At 38.4% G+C, this 16,027-nt stretch overlaps 1 protein-coding gene across 1 annotated transcript in view; it reads left to right on the forward strand.

The window, feature by feature from the left end:
- Positions 1-16,027, forward strand: part of gab2 (GRB2-associated binding protein 2) — an 82,643-nt gene that overhangs the window by 63,032 nt on the left and 3,584 nt on the right. The window contains exons 4-10 of the mRNA XM_042334297.1: positions 1,133-1,370; positions 4,273-4,353; positions 9,409-10,019; positions 10,932-11,026; positions 11,986-12,271; positions 13,128-13,218; positions 14,874-14,976. Of these exons, the coding sequence (XP_042190231.1) occupies positions 1,133-1,370; positions 4,273-4,353; positions 9,409-10,019; positions 10,932-11,026; positions 11,986-12,271; positions 13,128-13,218; positions 14,874-14,976 (1,505 nt within the window). The remainder of the gene's footprint in view (positions 1-1,132; positions 1,371-4,272; positions 4,354-9,408; positions 10,020-10,931; positions 11,027-11,985; positions 12,272-13,127; positions 13,219-14,873; positions 14,977-16,027) is intronic.

Below are 16,027 nucleotides of genomic sequence, written 5' to 3' on the forward strand. Positions count from 1 at the left end.
GTTCACATCTTTATTTTGGTTAATTTCTGTCAACTGAGATCTCTTTGCACAAGCTAATAGGAACAAATAGGTTTGGCCCTCTGAATGAATGGCTTTCAACTGCACGGGCCAGATAGGATGGTAATTCCTTTTTTAAAGCACAAAAATCAATGCATAGATGTTTTAAACATTATTGACTTTTCTCCTGTGGGAAATGCATGCTTTTACTGAAACTTTTGCGACTGATGTACAGTCCTTAATCCTGAACTCAGATCATCTCAAGCAACACAGAGATAACAACCAAATAATCAAATTATATTCAAACTTGTAGTGTTTCCTAAGTAGGTTTTGTTGAGTTGTTGCACAGAAATGTGCAATGACTAGATTTTTTTTTAATTGGAATGCCATGACTCAAACCTAAGGTTTTAGTGCAGGGCTAATTTTAGGTGTAGATTTGTAGCACTCTCGCTTACAGATCAGAAGCTTATGGGTTCAAGCCCCACTTTGCAGCTTTGAACTCACATAATCTAACATAGTGTTGGGGAGCGCTGCATTGTCGGAGGTGCTGTTCTTTAGATGAACATTAAACTATGGTACCGTCTCCCTGTTCAGGTGGACATCAAAGATCCCGTGGCACTATTCAGAAACAGAAGGGAGTTCCCCCAGCCATTCGCCTGAAAACTACATATTCATTACAATTTACAGTAAACTCTATAAAGCACTTCATGTCTTGTAGACATGAAAAGCCCTAATCAAATGTAAGGATTATTATTATTATAAAATTGATTATTCACTTCCTGTTTTGTAACAGTGTACAAATTGACTTGCATTTACCTACAAAATACATAGTCACTACACGTACAGTAAATCATGTGAAGAGTTTTGCAACATCCTCCTTACATGAAAGGCACTATATCAAATGCAAGGATTATTATTTATGATATATTTATTATACTGATATATTCAAATACAAAATTATTGTTGGGGATAGGTTATTTCTTATCTATTTTTGCATTTTAAAATTCTGAGGATATATATGTTATATAGTTTTATATACTAAATAACAAAGAAATTCTATAATTTCTTAAATTGTGGGCAGTTTATAGAAATCAATTTACTGACTGAAGTGACTTTTTGGTTTGTTCTGTTCCAGATATTGCGAGGAATGTTCCCACTGGATCTCAGACTCCCCATTCATACCCCCCTGACTTTGGTGGGTCTGTACAGACTCTCATTGGAGACCATGGATTCCAGGCCTCTTTGCATACCAGCCAACCATCAGTGTTCACATTTGAAAATCCTATTCAGGTTCAGCCCATTCTTTCACCTAGTGCCCCACAGGACTACCTATTCCTGCATCAGTGCATAAGCAAGAGGACAGAAAATGCTAGGTATGTATCTGAACTCAAAGAGAGCGCATGAAGCAAAATCTGGATGACTATATTGTCAGTAGGGCAAGCAAGGGTTGGAGCACTGTTAACTTGAAGTTCTGCTATCCTGCTCTGTATGCATTTCCCAGAATAGATAGAAAGTTCTGATTGTTTAATCATTGCTTTCAAGCAGAACAAAGGACAGTAAGAGGTAAACTTATAAAATACTGAAATACCGGATGCCAGGTCAAAATGGGAATAATTTCTTGAAAGGAAGATTTATTTGCTTTTAGACCCATTCACATTTTAAGATTGTGCAGAATTTTCGATGAATTTTAAATTCTGTCTTAATTTGAAAGCTGGTTGTCTTCACTTTATAAAAATGAAGTCTAGATTTAATACTAAGGACTGAATTTTTAGCGTTTTCCAAAATTTTGCAAGGGCTTAAATATTTTGTGCTAGTAGTCTTAAAGCTAACATTATTATGAGGAATTTCTAGTGTTTTGAGATTCACTGGGCTTGTTTTCTGCTTGTCTAAAATGCTAGACTGATTATTCTAGCTGAGCATTGATTAAGTTTGTTTACCACCAGTAGCAAGAAAAGCTGCCGGTTCTTAGCACATATTGTGGTTTTAAGTGCTCAGTAATGGAAGGTATTTCATAACAAATTGCTGGATGAAGGGCCTTAACACCCGATAAGTAAAATATCACATCCAAATTCTTCCAGTGGAAGCTTGTTTTTCTACTCTATTGTTGCACAAAGGTTTGGACACATTTTAATTCAAAACAAGAACATGACACATGATCTTGGGAGAAGTTATCCTTACCAATAATTTAACTGATTCCAGACTAGAAAATAGTACAATTTAAAGCAAAAAACTCTACATTTAATCTGAAAAAGAAAAGAAAATACTTCTCACCATTGCAAGATGCATTTATGACTTAATGGCATTCTGTCAAAGACAGCAAAATGAGCCTTTAAATTGCATTAATGGGGTGAAAAATGTGACACCATAATTATTGTCATCAGTGATAATATCACATTGTCAGATCTCCAGATGTAATGGTCAATCTATACACTGTTATGGTTAGGCTATACCTAGAGTCCTATGTACAGTTCAGGGAAATGCTGACTGTTGGGAAGAACTATTTGAATAATAATAATAAAGCTTGCATTAGATATAACGCCTTATCACATCTTTGAGACATCTCAAAGCGCTACACAGAATATACTGTAGAATTAATTGACTGTATATTTTGTGGGCGAAACTTAGTAGCCAGTTGTGCACAGCAGTGTCCCGCAAACAGTTGTGGATTGAAGTGACCAATTTAGTATTATTATTATTTTTGAAGCAATAATAATTGCTTAATAATAATAATAAACCCCCAGAAAAGCGATCTGCCAATCGACTAACAACCAGGTTCCTACTTACTGCTAGGTAAACAGAGGCATGTGGAGTAAGGAAATTTGCCCAACATTTTACAGCTCAGGGATGTTTCCACCAAGTTATCAACCTGCTTGGTCAGGGTTCCTATAACCCAGGAATAAAAATATACTGTTTGCAAATCTTACCATTTCAGCTCATTTGGAGTCCTGTAGCTCAGTGGTTAGAGCACTCGCTTTGCAAGCGAGAGACCTGAGTTCAATTCCAGGCAGGGCGAAACCTTGGGCAAGTTTCCTTACTCCACACGCCTAATAATAAGCCCTCCAAAAAACCAAAAACAATAATTAAATTGGTCATTTTCAATCTACGACTGTTTGTGGGACATTGCTGTGCGCAATTGGCTGCCGCGTTCGCCCACAAATATACAGTCAATTCACTTTACAGTGTGTTCTGTGAAGCGCTTTGGGACGTCCTCCCGACGTGAAAAGCGCTATATCAAATGCAAAGATTATTATTATTATTATTATTATTATTTAATATGCATTCAGCGAATCAATCTCAAGAACAAAAATAGGTAACATGGAGCACATAGAAAATATTATTGTCCAAGTGTACTACATGACCAAGTGTCAAATTATATCTTAGAGTGCTGCAGAGGCATTGATAAATTATAAGTGCTAAATTCTCACCAACAACAACAACTTGTTTTAAAGCAATTCATATGGGGGAACATCTGGGAGTGTTTCTGTATACAACTTTCTATTGCAGAAAAATGGAACATTGTGACTGTGTACTGTATATATGCACATGTGCAATGCTTCATGAACTGCCAACCGACATCCAAATTCTAGTTAATTTTAAAGTTAATAAGAGCTGGTGGGAGCTAGTGGAGTTGCTAACTCTTTACTAACATTCAAAGTCTTATGTGTGATCTAGCAAATCATGTGCAAACTTGTTAAACTTTAAATTTGAAATGAATACACTTCACTTTGTGCTGCTTACGCTTGTACTGCAGATGGTGCACCTTCAAGGTCACATCATTTGTTTTTAATTCACCTTGTTCTGTAAAGTTACAGTAACACTGCAGGTCCCATGCGGTCAGGAAGCTTCTCACCTTATGGGGGCTGTGGGGGAGAAGAATTGCAATTGTCCCCACCTGACATTCTCACATACACAAACGCGCACACACGCACACCTTCTTAGATACTGATCAAGAGCAGGAACCCGAATGATTTTCCTCTCCGAGGGCAATTCTGAGGCCTCTTGCTCTCCTGGTTGAAATCAAGTAAGTCTGTCTGGGTAATAGAACCTCAAGCTTATGGTCTGGAAGGCTTGGTGCTACACCCAGCGGTTCTTTAATTTACTAGGACGAGACCATTAAAGGAGCTACCAAGAGTACCACATGAGAGATTGCTTTATGAATGAATGTCAGTAGTTACCCAGGGTAACTGAGTATGGAAATGACTGGTATTCTGAAAAGATGAAATTATATTGGTTTATAACAGCAGTAGCTACATTGTAGGATATCTTTATCAGCAGCAGTCAGCATGACCCTGCAGAACCAGAAGACAATGAACAGGAGGAGTATTTGCTGCTGGAGAATTGTGACACTGTATCCCAGTGAGTGTAAAATATATATATTGCTGGAGACAGGGGTGGTACATTTTCCTCACTTTCCTTTCCAACTCTTTGCTTTGAACACTGGATTATTGTTTAATAGAATCCAGACTGTTTGTTCAGTGATGGGAAAGAGTTTATTGTTCCAGCCTATTGGTGATTCTCCAGCACTAATTCTTGGGATTTCACACTATTCCATAATTTATACTGCTTGAAAAAATCTTTCTCCATTCTCAAAGTTCAACTATGAGGGTAAATTAGCAGCATTTGATAACCTATCGTCACTATTGTCGGTGACATTTATCACCAGGACAGAATTTGTGATTTTTTTTGTGTGTTTAATAATACATGCATCGTCTGTTTGGAGAATTGCCTGCCACTGAAAACCACTGTTATCTCTGGAGAATGACTGCTTCCTCCTGTTCATTTTCAACTCAGTCGGGTTATTTAAAAATAGACAAAACATGTAATTTTTAAATTGTAGAAGCCAGACCGACTTTTACCTTATTTTTGTTTTATCATCTTTTGGCCATTATCTGGCGAAGAAATGTGAAAATTGTGCTCTCCTCAAGCCCTGCTATATAATTTTCCAATTCAGCTAATCACATAGAGATAATTATCACATTGAAAGACTGCTAATTTACCCCCTATATTTAAACACAAATAAAGTATTATTTCATTGTTATTTGACATATATCAGAGCAATAGCTCACCACCTAATCCTGTTCCTGGCAGTTTCTTCATTACATCCAGTTTAACCGGGAGCTTTGAGATCCTATGAATGTCTATCCTTTACATGTGGTGAAGCTAATATGGATAATGCTTTGATATTGCTAGAATGCACCTTTGTTTGCTTTTCCACTACACTCTGGATCGGATTTTAAGATTATTTCTCAACCACTGTTTTTTCTGAATCACCGCATCCCTTCCTTTAGAGATGTGCTGCTCTTAACATTTGTTAGACTTCTTTTCAGTTTTTAAGGATTTTGCATGGTTTCAAGTTCCTCTCCAATTTCAAGATGGAGGTGCTTTGCTTCTATACTCTGATTTAACACGTTTGTGCTGAATCTGGAGGAGCAATATTATCTTATTATTAATAATTATAATCTTTGCATTTGGTATAGCACTTATAACACTGAAATGTCAAAAGGCTAATGCAAAAAATTATTACAATCTTTAAGGTTCTGAAGGGACTAGATAATGTAGACTATGATAAGCTGTTTTATATTGTACTGAACAGTAGAACCAGAGAACACGGCCTGCGATTGAAGGAGAGTAAATTCATAAGAAATCTGCGGAAACATTATTTCAGTGAGCGAGTAGTAAACATATGGAACAGGCTCCTTAGGAATACGGCAGAAGCAGAGTGTGTTGTTTGTTTCATAAACAAATTAGATAGATTTCTGCAAGATAATAATATCTCGGGGTACAATGCAATACAAAATTACAGTTGTAAAGTGCCTTTCATGATGGGATGACATCCCAAGGCACTGAACAGTCAGGGATTAGACCCGAGTGGGGTTGGGATCAGGGAGGGTGAAGGGTAGGAGGGTGGCTGAAGGTACGGTCGAAGAGGAGGGTATAATTGGGCACATGACATGTCAAGTGACTTCCAGGATGGTGGAAGGCGAACTGAATGGACCTTGATCTTCTTTCGTCTATCAAACCTTATTATTCTTATGTCCTTATGTTCAACAGCCAGTCTGCACACTACAATGTCCCACATACAGTCATCAAGTAACGAACGCTCAATTTGACCAATTTATCTGGATGTTTGCTGGCCAGGACATCACGAGAAACTCCCTTCACGGTTTGTGAAGATCCACCTGAGCATGCAGACAGGACCTTAATTTGACCGCTCATCCTAAGAATAGTGTCTCCAATAATGTAGTGTTTTTCTAGTTTTACATTAGACGTTCAACCTAGACAGCTTGGAATCTGACTTCAACCTCTTGCAATAAAGTGTCCAGTTGATGACTCACATCTTATGATCTTGTTTTCACATGTCATTGACTTCTTGTCCTGCTGATGCTAATTCAATGTTATCAGAGGCTCACTGACAGGTTTCTGTTGATTTGTCAAGCTTCTGGAGATTATTTTGTGTGAGGCAGATGATATCCATAATATTCTCTGTCAAACTTGCACAGAAGGTCAGAGCTTTCTCAACACTCAGACGATAAAAATTTGAAGGAATAATTTGACAGACATGTAGATCAAACATCAGATGGATTTATTTTAGTGGGAATAACTTTACGTAAGGCCTTATTTGACGTTTTAATATATCAACATCATGAAAAGAGGGATCAGTTGTCCACAAAATCCCATGTGATTCCAGTGATGGCATAACAAGTTCTAAAAGTCATTATTTTAACCATTATGCACCTTTCTCTGTATATTTTCCCATGTTGAACTGTGATCCGGGAGCAAAATTGGATCCCGGATTCCAGGTAATGAATTCCTGGAAACAAAACCTCATTGAAAGTGAGTCCAGCAATGCTGTGCAATTTTTGCAACAGCAAAATCAGAGCTTGTGGTACAGTCAGAATGGATATGGGCACTCAGCAGAGAACACAAGAAAATCTTTCTTTACTGATATGGGTGCAACATCAACAAATGACATTTGTATAGCGCCTTTCATCTCGGAAGGACGTACCAAGGCGCTGAGTGCAAAGTAACCCTTCACAATTTCAGATGTGAAAATTAACTTTACGAGTGTGTCATATTTTCAGAGCTGGGAGGGAGAGGCACAAACCCTTAAGAAAACCCCAAAATAGAAAGTTTATTTTAACATAAAGGCACAAGTGGGGAATAGACAAGAAAGCCAACTTTTAGCTATTTTTGTATCTTTGAGAATGTGAATGATCCATAAAATGGAGAACAGATTCACAGGAAAAGACAGGAGAAACTGGTTAGAACATACAAAACGGGCAAGGCCAATTTGGTTCGTCAAGTCAGCCAAATATTGCATGATCCAGTAGAAGTGACCATTATATTTACCTGCTATTTTCCTGCAGTTTTGTTTGCATAAAAGCTTGGAAAATGAGTATGTGATTTCAATAGAAACAAGAATCTTGTTCCATTGGGGCCTAATTTGCGGATTGTGCAAACCATGTGTGGAACGAATTCCAGACATCCTCAAGTATGTAATTTACAACTGAGGATTCTGGAATCCTTTTCATTGGTTGTTCATTACATAATTAAAGGCATCTGTAATTCCCTCTTTATGCACGTAGTAAGCAAAAAACCCACAGATTAGACTCCTTTGCATCCTGAGACATTGATGCATGCTGCCTTATTCTGCTGATGTATCCTGTTTGATAGAAGACTGTGAAGTGTGAGGGTTTTTTTGAATGCATCTCTAAAAATATTTTGCCTTGAATTTTGCAATGCAAATCAGGATATTATCAGATTTTACAATGTTTATAAGACAATAAACAGAAAAAAAGCAATTAGCAAACAGTAAAGGAATTTGATCCTTTTCCCGTCTTTTAAGTCTTACTCCTAAGTATGACAGGCAGGTATAGTGGGGATAAAGTTGTATTTTGTGGTTTTAACTGGTGCTGTGGTGCCATCTTGTGACATTCTTCTGTCAAGACAACAACAACAAAATTACATTTGTATAGCACCTTTCACGTCGGGAGGACGTCCCAAGGCGCTGGACAGCGTACAGCATTACAACCTACAAATGGATCATAGTACGTAATAAATATTTTGACCTTTATTATTTGTATTAAATGCTGTAATTGTAAGCTTTAGCTGATAGCAAAATGTTCTACAGGCACAACAAATGTGTATCAGAAATGCCAGCCACAAAGAAAGCAGATAAAGTAGCAAGTTGTTGAGATAAATTCACCACTGCAAACACAATTAGGCCTGTCATATGAATATGAATTGAATAGCTTAAAAACCTAATGGTAATTTATTAAACTGAATTAACTCTGCACGACTAAGTGGGTGACCAATTCAGAGAAGCCTGTTGCTTCTGTATTATCCCACACTCATTTTGCGATGTAGCAATGACTCTAAAAGAATGCAGTAAACTTTAATTAATTCTCCGTTATTTGTTCTGTAATTATAGTTTTCTTTAAACATAAGACTGTGTGGTAAGTAATATGTATACTTGTGGTTGAAGCAGAAAGCATCAATGTATTAAAGAGGAAACTTGATGCATACATGAGAGTGAAGAGAACAGAATGATCTGAGGGGGGATTAGGAGGGACGAAGCTCAAGTGGAGTATAAACACTGGCTCGGACTATTGGGTTGAATGGCCTGTTTCCATGGTGTAATGGACCATGTAATTATATGTAATTCATACTTCAATTTTGGATGGATACAGGAAACACTGGTACCAACAACAACAACAACAAGATTATATAAAGTGCCTTTCACGTCGGGAGGACGTCCCAAGGCGTTGGACAGAGTACAGACCCAAGCTGGGGTCGGGGGGAGAAGAGAGGGGAGTGGAAGAGGGATGGCCGATGGCATGGTCAAAGAGGAAGGTTTTGAGGCAGGACTTGAAGGAGGCTAAGGAGGGGGCGAGGCAGAATGACTGGGGGATGGAATTCCAGAGGTTGGGGGCAGAATGGCTGAAGGCTCTCCCGCCAATGGTGGGGCGGGTGGGTCGGGGGACGTGGAGCAGGCCAGAGCCGGCTGAGCGGAGGGAACGGACAAGTTGGTAGGGGGTTAGGAGGTTGCAGAGGTAGGGTGAGGCAAGGCCATGGAGGGCTTTGTAGGTGAGGATCAGGATCTTGAACTGGATCCTCTGAAGGATAGGGAGCCAATGGAGTCGGGTGAGAGTGGGGGAGATGGGGTCACGGAGTTTGGTGCAGGAGAGGACATGGGCTGCAGAGTTCTGGATTATCTGCAGCCTGTGGAGGGAGGAGTTGGGAAGGTTGACAAGCAGGGCATTTGCACAGTCGAGCCTGGAGGTGATGAAGGCATGAACAAGAGTTTCAGCAGCCTGAGGGGTGAGGTCGTGAGGTACCAAGTGACAGCATTATTATAACATAACTTGCTCATAGAGCTAATCAGTTGCTATTTCTGTTTGTGTTCTTTAGGAGTGCCAGTTTTTCCCAGACCATAAGGTTGCCTGGATGCACAAAGAGAGATGGAGAGACTGCTGCAGAGAAACTGCCACAAGGTTATTCATATTGTGTCAATGGAGTTGGTGGTCATGTCCATAGCTTTTACAGTTTACCCAAACCAGCAAAGCAACATGCAGAGCAAAAGGACATTGCTAGTTATGATTTGCCTCGAAGTGTGGGCTCGAATGGTGTGGCCAAATATGGCTCATCTGAATTAGGTAATGAAGATGAAGAGATGTACACCTATAACATTCCCAACAATACGCTATGCAGGCGACTATGCAGGCGACTCAGTGATATTTCTACAGACTCCTATGATATTCCTTCAACTCCTGTGTCCATTTACCAGACTCCAACCACATTCACCCTTGACAAAAATCATAACACATTACCCACAGGTTCTGGTGAATTGGCTGCTGCACCACCCCCACGACCACCAAAGCCTACACTGATAGATCGAAAGCCAGATTGGGGCAGCCCCAAGCATCGTCCTCACAATGGCGGAGGTATTGGAGCAGTGTCTGCAGCAACGATCCCTAGAAGAAACACTCTTCCAGCAATGGACAACAACAGGCTACACAGAGGTAATGCCCTGAAATGATACAAATGGAGCGTGAAATGGAGCATTCATGAAGCGTGAAATTTTGTAGTATTAAACATATTTATTTCCCTATTTAAGGAAGGTGATTGAAATCTGTTTTGTTATATATTTTACCCCCCTCTTCCCTACTGATGAATAATAACAATACCCAAAACTATCTGAAGTCTCTCGGCTGCCATCCTGGATTCCGGCTGTTTTCAAAGCTGGAGTGGACTTTCAGATGCTGTTTTACAAGAGTATTGGTTTAGTTAACTTATCCTCTGAAGTGGACTTAAAAGGCCCCAATGCAGAATCCCAAACTGTGACACCAGCTACAAAAACATTAAGAATCCTGCCAGCAACATCTTTGTAGTCAACTTGTCTGTCACCTTTGCACTCCATGTCTGTCAGAGTTTCTGCAGAATACACATTGGTAACTCAGAATCCTTACCAGTAATTCAAAACAAGCACTAGTATCTCAGAATGCTAATTATGTAAGTGATTACTATATCGTTGTCCTGTACCTTTACAGAACAGTTTAGCCTGTAGGTTATAGAATCATAGAAACTTACAGCACAGAAGGAGGTTATTTGGCCCATCGAGTCTGCACTGGTTGTCAAAGCAAGCTGATCATTCATTACCACTGCCCTGCTTTATCTCCATTTCCCTTCAAGCCTTTCTCTTTCATATAAAGATTCAAATCTGAAACAAAAATGTGAGGATTCTCACTTCCTTTGGGCAAGCTTGAAGGAGAGTAGTGCACCTAAGGAATCAGCTGGCTCTTCCATTTAGTTCAAAGAGTCACTGAGGTGAATAAAGCATATTTAGCAGATGAGCAGGATAGTCCCATTGCTGTACTGTTTAGTCATCTGTAAAATGTCTTCCCCTTTCAGCCACTGTTTCTATTTTTTTCCAGCTTCATCCTGTGAGGCATATGATTATCCCCGTCATGTTACCAGTAATGATGGCCATTCCATGGAGTCTGTTGATGATGGTTTCAGCTCTTATTTGGTAAGAACCATAAATAATTTATTCTGTCACAGTCTGAAAAATAGTTTCCCATGTCTACTGGTTCCTCTCCAAACATTGCCTACACTTTGTAAAATTTCCTGCAATCTTGCAACTTCAAAATAATAATAATTCTTACATTGGTATAGTCCCTTTCAAGGAAGGATGTCTCATAGGATTTATTGTGAAATGGGTTGACTATGTATTTGTAGGCAAATGCGGCAGACCAATTGCACAGAGCAATGTCCACAAACAGCCATGATACAAATGACCAATTTTATTTGAGAGATTGTTGGCCAGGACACTAGGAGAAACTCTTGTTTCTTTTCGAATAGTGCAATGGGATCTTTAAAGTCACCTGAACAGGCAGAATAATAATCCCTCTAAAAGAAAACAATAAAAATTTGGTCATTTTCAATCCATGACTGTTTGTGGGACATTGCTGTGCGCAATTGGCTGCCGCGTTCGCTCACAAATATATTCACTTTACAGTACATTCTGTGAAGTGCTTTGGGACATCTAGAAGACGTGAAAAGCGCTGTATCAAATGCAAGGATTATTATTATTATTAGATGGGACCTCGATTTAATGTCTTAACCAAAGGACAGCACTTCTGACAATCCAGCACAACCCCAGCACTACATTGGAGTGTCAGCTATGTTTACATTTGTGTACTTCGGTACAAAAGCAACAACAATTTACATTTATAAATAATAAAAATAATACTTGCATTTCATATAGCGCTGTTCATTTTGGGAGGACATCTCAAAGCGTTGGGGAGTTGGAGAGGGGGGAAACTGGGAGAGGGTACTAGGGGAGAGAAGGATATCAAATGCAAGGATTTTATTTTAATTACAAATCTGGGCATAATTTTACAAAATACTAACATAGGACTTTTCCGAAGAAATCTAGCCATTTTTTTTGAAAAAATACATTTTCAAAACTACGTATTCTCTTCACAGAGATCAAAATTCGCATCATCTCGCTCAGAGAGTGTGGAATCTGAGGACAATTATGTGCCAATGAACCCAGGTTCCTCCTCTCCATTTGTTACAAGTGCTGGTGAGGGTCATCAGGATATCTACATTCCCATGAGTCCTGGTCCACACCACTTTGACTTCTCTGGATTCTCCTCAGCTACATTCCCCACTCGCAAAGCAAGTGCAGCCTCTCTCAGCAGCAAATCCAGCTTTCCTGTGGACCTGTTGCCACCTCCAGTCAACCGTAATCTCAAACCAGACAGAAAATGTGAGTTTGTTTTGTTACATTTGTTTTTTTAATACAGTGGCCTTTTTTGTCACAGGGAGCATATTTGGTGCTAAGCATGTTTTTTTTCACAGAAGTATGCTGCAGATCATCAAACTCTTATTTTATGCTTAGAATCCTGGTTACAGTTAAATATGTACTTAGTGTAATACACAAAACTGTGTTATGTTAGATGGACACAAAAATTCTAGAGCAGTGGCTATGATGCAGTGGTCTGGGTCTGGGTTTGTTAAGTTCAGGTGCCTATGTTAAAACAAAACAAATGGCTTCTGGTTCATAAGGTTGCTGCTCATTTTGTTTTTTGTGCATGGGTGAAAGATGCAACAGACGATGTGATAATTATCACATTGTCAATCATTTCATTCCTGGCAATTTTCCAGTCCTTCAATACCTGTCTTGAATTCATCTAAGCAAACCAGCTCTGAAATGCCACAATTCACAGCAAGTTCATGAGAGCCATCAGCTGTATCAATGGCGGAGTTTTGGGCCAACCATTTTCATAAGAACAGGGACAGGGTCACCCACATTATATGCCACCTTTTCGCTCCATATCTGCAACAATAACCAGTTGGCACTCCACTACAGAAGAATATTCAGATTCTAAGTTCAAATTTCATAAAATCAATTTTCTCAAAAGTGAGAAACAGTGTAAATGCAAACTTCAATTCAAGAACAGCACTGGAGCTCTCTCTATTCACTCAGTCACCCTGAGCCACAGAGATCCAAGTGTTTTCTGAACGCTTTTCTGAAAGGTCGTTTAGGATAGACAGAAATTCACTAGTTTCAAAGGAATTAGGCTTATGTTGATCATATGATCTAAGTGAATTTTGTATTTCAGCCAAACAAGGACTTTTGGAAATAAGAAACCATACAATGACTGATGAACTTCCCTTCAAATCTCCCATTACCAGATCATGGTCAAGGCCAGTGTAAGTATTTATTCATTTTGGGGGGATGGAGTGTTGTTGCATAGATATTCACACAAACATTGCATATCTGTGTGTGAATGACCTACAACAATAATAATTATTACTATATCACACCTTCAAATGTATTCCCTTACCAAATTAATTGGTACCACATACATAAAGTGATCAATTCCTTTCTGCAGGAGGTGACAAGGCTTTGTTTTAGGGAACAGAGCTATGAATTTTCCTTTATTCCATGTAAAAGGGAACTTAGCCTCAACTGAATATATTCTCCTGGCAGCACAGCTGAGATCAGGAAGCTGCTACATGGGAAATTGGATGGGTAGTTGATAGTATACCAATTTATAGCCAAACGGGTACTCTGATTGGTGGTACAAATCTTTGTGGATGAGAGACTCATATTCTCAAGTCAATAGATTTACAGACCCTAACAATGTGAATTTATACTGGGAAATCTTCTCAACTATATATCATCTATATTTGATTTCTGTGATGGTGCGGGGGTAGTGGGGGGAGGAATGTGGAGGGGAGCAAGTTTAGGTTTCAACCACAAAATATACAGTGAATTTATTTTGATTATTAATATTAATAACTAGGATTATTATTTTATTAGGTTGAATGGTGGTGAGATAAGAATGGAGACAAATCTGGAGAATTAGGTAGATTCCTTTGACAATTGGCATGGAGCTTTCTTCAGTTTTTTTTTATGCTGGTATCTCGCATCATCACATCCATTTCTTCATTGGAACAAACATACGGATAATTGACGTGCTACTGTGGATCAAAGAGCAAATCAACCCATGTCACTCTTGCACACCTTTTACTAGCAGAGCAAATTGTTTGCCCGACCCATTTTGTTAAGGGATTGCAATAATGATGACATTACAATCACAGAACGGCCCCTTTAGTGCTGAAAATTTATATCATTCTTTGATAACTGTAGTTTATAAGTATGAACAACAACAACAAAATTACATTTGTATAATGCCTTTCATGTTGGGAGGACGTAAGTTGCTGGAATTAAGATCTAGAACTTTCTGGTCCTAAATCCTGAAGTTTCTCACGATCATAGTCTGAAGACCTTTGTCTTCAATGTTAATATCATATAGAATTCCTACAATACTATCTTAAAAACTGTATGATGGAGGATGATGTTCCACAAATTGTTAAAAAGGCAAATAGGGTGGTGGACAGAAATAGAAGGAAACAGAGGATTTAGGAAAATTGGGAGACAGAGCATAAAAGGATTGGGGAGAAAGGTGAAGAACAACTGAACCCATTATGATTAAATAATCTTGATCCTGTAATAACAACAACAACAAATCACATTTGTCTAGGGCCTTTCACATTGGGGGGATGTCCTGAGGCATCCCAAGATCATGTAATAAATGCAATGTAACTGATTAGCCTTTTGTTAAAATACATTGTCTATTATTGGTCAGCGATGTGCATTAAAAATGGATGGTAATTTCTGAACCATATCTGATTCAGTTTGCAAGGATTGGTGATGCCATAAATGTACTTGAGGATTAAGCTATCAATGGAAAGAGACCCCCTTCAGCTTTCAGGTGGCTAAATTTAGCTAGGATTCTAGTAGCAAATGACATTTTGTTTTAAGCCTGGAATAACTGTTGATTTGTTTTGTTTGTTTCCAGGGGAGCTATGAATCCTATTTCTTCACAAAATTGTCGCCCCTTATCAACACAGAGTGTCACCAGCACTGACTCAGGAGACAGTGAAGAGAACTACGTTCCAATGGTAAGTACTTGAGTTGGAAACATTTTCTCGAGATCAATTCATTTTTGCAATCAATAAACCTGATCAGAAGCAGGATATACAGTAATTGACTAATGACTATTTTCTGTAATTCATATCTTATTGCTTCATATAAAAAAGAAAATTTCAACAGTGTATTTCATACTTTTGTACAAATTGTTTGATTAAAAGGCTATTATTTTATTACTTTATCAGCCTTTTCTGACTTTATATATAATTGAATTCAGTCTTCACTTTGAAATTGGTTTACCTTGATTCATAAAATAACTTACAGAAAAAGAATTTAAATTAAGTCTTTTGAATGAGGATTTTCTGACCAAGGAAACAATTAGGGGACTCTTTCCTTGGTCTTTTCCTGCAAATACCAATCTTAAGTCTAACATTAATCATGTACATTAAGATGACCCTATCTTCAATTTTGCTGATTGTTTCTGGACCTCCATTCAGCACTGGTAGTCCCAAGATTCAACTATTGGGGAATTGTAGCATCAAAGCCAACCGTTCCACGGCACAGCATATTGCTGCACCATTGTACTATACATCCTTACTGCCTAATAGAACTTATTTCAATCCATTAAGTATATTGACCTAAATAAAACTGTTTCATTCATCTCACAATATTGTTTGACACTGTAAGACAAAAGTTCATGACCATGATAAACTGCACATAAACTACAAGCATTCTTGGAGCAAAGTAAAGTACAAATAGGCGATTTAATATGAATGAGCAAGTTTAAGAGCAATTTCACGTAGATTGTCAATGATATGGAGAGAAATTTCACCTGGGTCTTAGATTTACATTATCTATGTAACATTGTAGAGCATCAAGAATTTGGCAAATTCTTAAGTGCAGATTTAATTTTAAAGTCAGATTTCTGTAAGTTATTTTATGAATTAAATTCTGGACGCTCTAAATGATATTTCAAGTGAGTAGATCTAGGCCCAGCTAGAATTTCTCCAGTTAAACTTAGTAGCTTAAAGAGAGCAGTTTCTATTTAAATATAGTAGACTCTGGTAACTTGTCACTCCAAAG

Source organism: Callorhinchus milii, unplaced genomic scaffold (assembly GCF_018977255.1).
Source record: "Callorhinchus milii isolate IMCB2004 unplaced genomic scaffold, IMCB_Cmil_1.0 Scaffold4, whole genome shotgun sequence".
Taxonomy (NCBI): domain Eukaryota; kingdom Metazoa; phylum Chordata; class Chondrichthyes; order Chimaeriformes; family Callorhinchidae; genus Callorhinchus; species Callorhinchus milii.